We start from the raw sequence: 5,926 nt of genomic DNA, 5'->3' as shown, positions 1-5,926 counted from the left end.
ACATCTGAATTAACTGTTGTATGTACAGGTTGATTTTACAATGGGATTTTGGTTCATTACGATTAAAATACTGCTCCGACATCGGTGCCATCTCGTACAAAAAAGGCAGAAAAGCTACTTAAAAACGGACTTGAATCCATCTTTTCATTTCTCTTTTTTTTTGCCTTTACTTTTAAATAGAAATAAGGATGTGACAGTCCAAGGAAGACGGCTGAAAAGCGTAATTAAAAAAAACGACAAAAAGACAAATCTCAAACAGAACTTGCCAGGTATACAACTTGACACACGACCCTTACCCTCAGTTTTTAAAAACAAATGGCAAATTTACATATTGGGGGTGCACTGATAATGCATACAGCCCAGTTAGCGGGCAGGTACCAGTTAGTTTTAGTGGTGAGTTTACTGTCGGACATCTGACACCACAAGCTGCAGCCCACCACATGTTGTCTGAGTTTAAACTTTATGAAAAAAAAAACAAAACATAGTATGAGACTATTTTACCATAAAACAAACGTGAAAAATGTGAATGCTTCCCATTTCATAAAAACTGCAGATATTGTTAAGTTCACTTTAAAAAATCTTATTAAATACTGGTTTAATGAACAGGTCCTTGGTGATGTATGTATTATGTGAAGTATCTGTACTCTATAGATATCAGAGCATCCCTAGTATAGATAGAGACAAGCAGGAAGAACAAAAGATAAAAATTTAATGAGCCGACAACTGAAAATTAAAAACATGTATGTAAAAGGTTTGTAAGTGATGTCTGGTATTATTGCTGGGGATAAGCTGCTGCCCGAGTACCAGCTCATCTCATTTTGCTAAGCGCCCTTCACTTCTGCTCCTCTCTGCCGTCCTCTGCTTAAGTCTTTGCTTCTGCCTTGCAGGCTGAGACGGAGCCGCCGGGCACTGAAGGAGGACAGAGATGGAGGCGAGGGGCGTCTCTTAAAGGGATCATCACAGTGAGTCCAGAAGATGTCCATAATCACAGTGTCAAACAGACTGGAGTGGGGGAGAGAAGAGAGCACATTTCCATTTGACTTCCTCCGGGGGTTCCTTGCTCCCTGTCAGTTCCAAACCACTGCTGGTGGGCAGAGTGGGGCAGCAGTGCAGCTGTGCTCACAGCCCATCTGATATACTGGAACTGAAGGAAGGAAGTTTTAAGAACACAGTGCTGTCTTTGCTCTCTGGTGGCCCTTTATCTCTCTCCCCTCAATGGCTGGGTGGCCCCAGGGCCCACTTATCTGTGCTGTCGGAACCCATGGGTGCCGTCTGGGCCGGCTGGCTGCCGGACAGTGTGATTGTTTGATCGGGTGTCCTCGGAAGGCAATGTAGAGTTATTGCGCCCTGCTCTGGAAGGAAAAAAAAATGGAAATGGGAATGAATTAGTGACAGCAGCCTTATACACGAGCCAGCAGCCGGACAGAAATGACTCACGACTTGTTTCCAGTTAAAAAGTTTCAGCAGCGTTCTTGTTTTATTGAAATCTTTCTCCCAAACTATAACTATGGGATCCACGCATGATTTTAGTTACAGTGTTCTCTACAGGATCTAGCTTCAAAATAGCTCAAAATCATTATAATAATAATAATAATAATCAATCATTCTTTTGTTTTTCTTTGAATTTTGATATTGGCACAAATTCACCACTATCCAAATCCAACTGAACACAGTTTCAAACAACTTTATCTTATTCAGTCAACTATCTTACATAGTTAAAGCAAGTAACAGTCAATCAAGTTCTGACAAGCTGAGTTAGAAACCCTTCTATAATTATCAGACTCCGCCTCCTGTCAATCAAAACCCAGTCAAGCCAAAAGAAAGATGAAAGCAATGTGCTTCTGACAGCTAAAGTGAAACCAAAAGTAGCGCCAGTAGGGAAGTCAAAAAGGCTCCACACAGTCCTGCTGATGTGTGGATTCTGATAATTCATCTGCAATTCAACTGGAAAGTCTTGTTTTATAGCAGCCACTGCCTTCATTATTGTTCTGTTTGTCTGGTTGTGTTGCTACTGTTACATGCCTTCTTTCAGGTTTATTTATAGTGATTACATATTTCTCTTTGTTTTTTAAGAAACTGCTGCCACTGTACACTAAATGCAGCACAGATGAAATGAAAAACAATGTTTTGGAATCAGAGGAAAAGATGACACTGTGCTTTAGTGATAAGCACATTTCAATTCTCAACAACCAAACATGTTAATTACTGGAATAGAGGTGCATAGGGCTATCCTAAAATAATACCTATTTATTTGCTGACTCTCTCTCAACTGGATATACTTAGCTCTCAAAAAAATAAAACCGTCTTCAGCACAACCTAGAATATATCAAATGCAAGCGCCCCTCAGCAAGGCCGTATTAGGGTGCGAGTAAAACAAGTAAAACCGTTTAGCTGTCAATATTTGCGGACTGTTACCTGTCTGTGCTGGGTTTATCCTGAGGCGTCTCCTCTGGGCAGGCGCTGCCCAGTATTCTCTTCCTGGCCTCGGCGTACTCTGCCTCACGCTGGGCCAGAGATTTGACCTGCGGTGTGGGCCTGTTCTGATTCAAGGAGGAGCCCAATGACCCATTACTTGCAGGCCGCTTCAGAATGCGGATCTGAGGTGGGGGTGCTGCTGGGAGGGAGTCGTCCTGTATCACCATGGTTGTCCTCAGTGGAGATCGTGATGTTATATTGCTGGACTCCCTAGAAACAGATCAACAGGACACAGTCGACCCCAAATTAGCGATAGACAGACAGGAAGGGGCCATGAGGTGAGGCAGGTAGTGCTGAGAAAAGCTAAGATGGAACATCAATGACAAAAGACTTGTGCATAATGTTGGATTTTTGCAGATATCCAATCTCAATGTTTTCCAACTCATTCTGCCTGATTACCGATACTTATATATACACAGATTTTTGCAACTTAATTGCAGAAGAGCCTCAAGTCTCTCCTGTAGTGGAATTAATATTTTTTGTGATGGCTCACTGATGGCAGATTCAGACATTAAAGTACAATTTCTTTTCAAAATGTACACATTCACTTGGCAAAATAAGAAAACTACTTCAACTCAGTTTTTATGTAAGACATGCCTTAATTCTTCTATTTGAGTAACATTTTCAAACCAAGCTGGGAAATTCCTCCAGCTGTAACAGGATCGGATAATGCTCTCCCAAAGACAATAGCCACAACCAGGACAAATTTGACCTGTTTCCACTAATTTAAGTTGCATAATTAAAGCATGATCTCATTGGCCTGTCATATGTGCAGAAATGTTCATTTCAGTTAATATTTCATCTTAAAGCCTTTATCCCCCTATACCATTGACCTGCTGACATTATCATGCATCTCTAACATTTATTATTACTGATCCACTGTTCCCTGCTTATCATGTTACATACTTGTACAATCTCTGAACTGGTAGGATATGCTCGACCACCGAGCTCACTTAAAAAAATGAATGAATTAATTAAAGGACAACATAAGCGGATCAAATTTGTGCATCACTAGAAATAAATTGTCTCTTGGTAAATCCACTGTGTGGTGAGCTGGAGAGTGGCTCTTAATAATTACTTAAAAGTTATAGATTATGTCCAGTTGTGTACTTTTACAGATAGCCAAGACACATAGCAAAACAGCAAAGTTTTGAATGAAAAATAAAGCAAATAACTTTAAAAAAGTCACAAATTTGGGTTCTTCTACCTTCTAAGGCCTTACTTTTCTTTCTGGCTGATCCTTAGCTTCTCTTCTAACCGTTTTTCCATTTCCTGTAGGGGGAAAAACAATACAAACATGTTTTCATGTAAACAAACCACATGGTCCCATTGATTTGGGGGGTAGAAAGAAAAGTACGGCAGCAAGTCACAGACTGGATGGGAAGCAGGATTCAGTTACAAGCTATTTATACATGTTAGACAGCTGACAAGTCATAACACAAAGTGCTCCACTAGCTAACATTAGCCGGCTGATGTTGCCAGCGAAAACTGTTAATTTAAGGCTCGATGGTGTATTTCATACCGACTGATTGCACGATGATGTGTAAGAAAAGCTGCTGAGGTTCAACTTCTCAGAGCCATGTTCTTGACGTCACGAGTTAGCAATAGTCTGCCAAACTGCGGAGACGATGGCTAATTTTAGCTAAATGTTACCAACTTGCCAGTTTGGCGACATAACTAGCTCGTGCCCCGGCCAGCACTTAACAACATGGCCGAAATTGTTGTCCCATTACTGGCCTTGTCAACTATAGGAAATCACTTAGTGAGACAAACTGACCTTACAGTATGTAGAATTTAAACCAGTCTTTATAAAAATATGCTTAATTAAAGACAAAGTAACAGCTGTTATACACATTTTAAAAAATATGTCAAACGAGCGATCTTGCTAAGTTACTTATCTTCACTTTGGCAGTAACATTTCGACATAACTGACTCCCAACGCGAGTCGTCCTCAGAATGGTTCGTTATTGCGTGTATCAGTGTTTAATAAGAGTTGATAGCGTTACAAAATATACTGTTACATTATGCCGAGTTGAATTCGACACAGGAATGGGTCATGGAAAGGTCTTTAGTCTCATGAGAGCTGTGTTTATTTGTCACTAAAGTAACCTAAACCGACATTGATTTCATTTTCGTGTTAGCCATGCAATGAATAGCTAGCTTAGCATTAGCTAACGTCAACCTAAGCGTCTAACCAGGAACTCTAAATTCATGGGTTTAGCTCGCGTCGTGTTGCTATATTCGTTAGCTGGTCTCCGTTAGCCAAAAATCAGACGCACTGACGTTATCTCATATGAAATTAGTTAAAATTAGCAAACATACATTGGCTAGTTAGTTGGCTAAGTCCAGGTTAAGCCCGTCTCGTTCGCTAGCAAGCTACTTGACGTTAGCTAGCCAAGTTTCTCAAAGCTAACGTTAGCATTAGCCACATTGTTGGCCCGTGGGAGTCGCTGACATAAGGCAACGTTGTGAGAACTTCTAAAAGCAACCCGGTGGATATAGAGACTCTATCAAATTGATATTCGCGTTTGGCTGAAGGTAAGTTGAGCCTTTTATTATTTACCCCACTATCAGCAGCTTCCTCCCAACTTTCAGCGACCTCCTCATCCATGTTTCATTTTGCTCAGACACGCTGTGGAGTTGGACGTCCTGGTCTGCTTCAGACCCGCCTCTCGGCTGTTCTCAGGCTTTGACATCACACTGACGGATTTCCCCACCGCATGATACCCCTCTGCACCGCTCTGCACCGCTCCGCACAGCTGACCAGAAACGGGCCCTAAGTGGCTAACCACATTTCAGCAGAGTCACAGTAAACAAGGAACAAATCGTAAACATGCTACAGGTTTGTGAACTGTGATTAACCCAGTGACTGTTTCCTTATTTGCTCTACCCCCCCATATTTCTGAAAACCTCATAACTGTGACACTCAAAATTGTGATACAGAGCGTAATGTAAACAACAAAAAAAACATATTGTCTATCAATTAAGATTAAAAAAAGTCATAGTATAGCACTATTTCAAAAAATTAAAAAGTGATAGTATAACATGTCGGGAAAAAAAGTATAGCATGTTGAAACCATGTATTATAGCAATATTTTAGCATGTAAAATAAAAAAGTAATAGTATAGCATGTCGAATAAACAAGAAAATGTCATAGTATTGTATATTGAAAACAGTCATAGTGTATCATGTTGAAAAAAAATGGTAAAATGTCATAGTACAGCATGTTGAAAAATGTCATAGTATAGTGTTTTAGGGGAAAAAACCCAACCCTCATAGTAACAAGTCCAAGAAATTGAAAAAAAGTCATAGTACAGTATGTCAAAACAAGTCACAGTATAAAATGTAAAAAAAAAATAAAAAATCATACTATAGCATTTTGAAGAAAACTAAAAAAAGAATATCACATTATTGCATATAGAGAAAAAAACAGAAAAAAGTTATGGTGTAA

The 5,926-nt window shown here is 39.9% G+C and overlaps 1 protein-coding gene across 1 annotated transcript; it reads right to left on the bottom strand.

Moving 5' to 3' along the window:
* Positions 1 to 617: 617 nt before the first annotated feature.
* On the bottom strand, positions 618 to 5,351 carry LOC121938178 (SUZ domain-containing protein 1-like). The gene is made up of 4 exons (XM_042481455.1): positions 5,039 to 5,351; positions 3,698 to 3,747; positions 2,416 to 2,685; positions 618 to 1,352 (listed from the first exon to the last, which is right to left on the bottom strand). The coding sequence occupies exons 1-4, from the start codon at positions 5,084 to 5,086 to the stop codon at positions 1,241 to 1,243; spliced, it is 480 nt and encodes a 159-aa protein (XP_042337389.1). The 5' UTR covers positions 5,087 to 5,351; the 3' UTR covers positions 618 to 1,240.
* Between the last annotated feature and the right edge of the window lie 575 nt (positions 5,352 to 5,926).

Source organism: Plectropomus leopardus, unplaced genomic scaffold (genome assembly GCF_008729295.1).
Source record: "Plectropomus leopardus isolate mb unplaced genomic scaffold, YSFRI_Pleo_2.0 unplaced_scaffold28711, whole genome shotgun sequence".
NCBI lineage: Eukaryota > Metazoa > Chordata > Actinopteri > Perciformes > Serranidae > Plectropomus > Plectropomus leopardus.
This window is presented reverse-complemented; position numbering and strand designations above follow the sequence as displayed.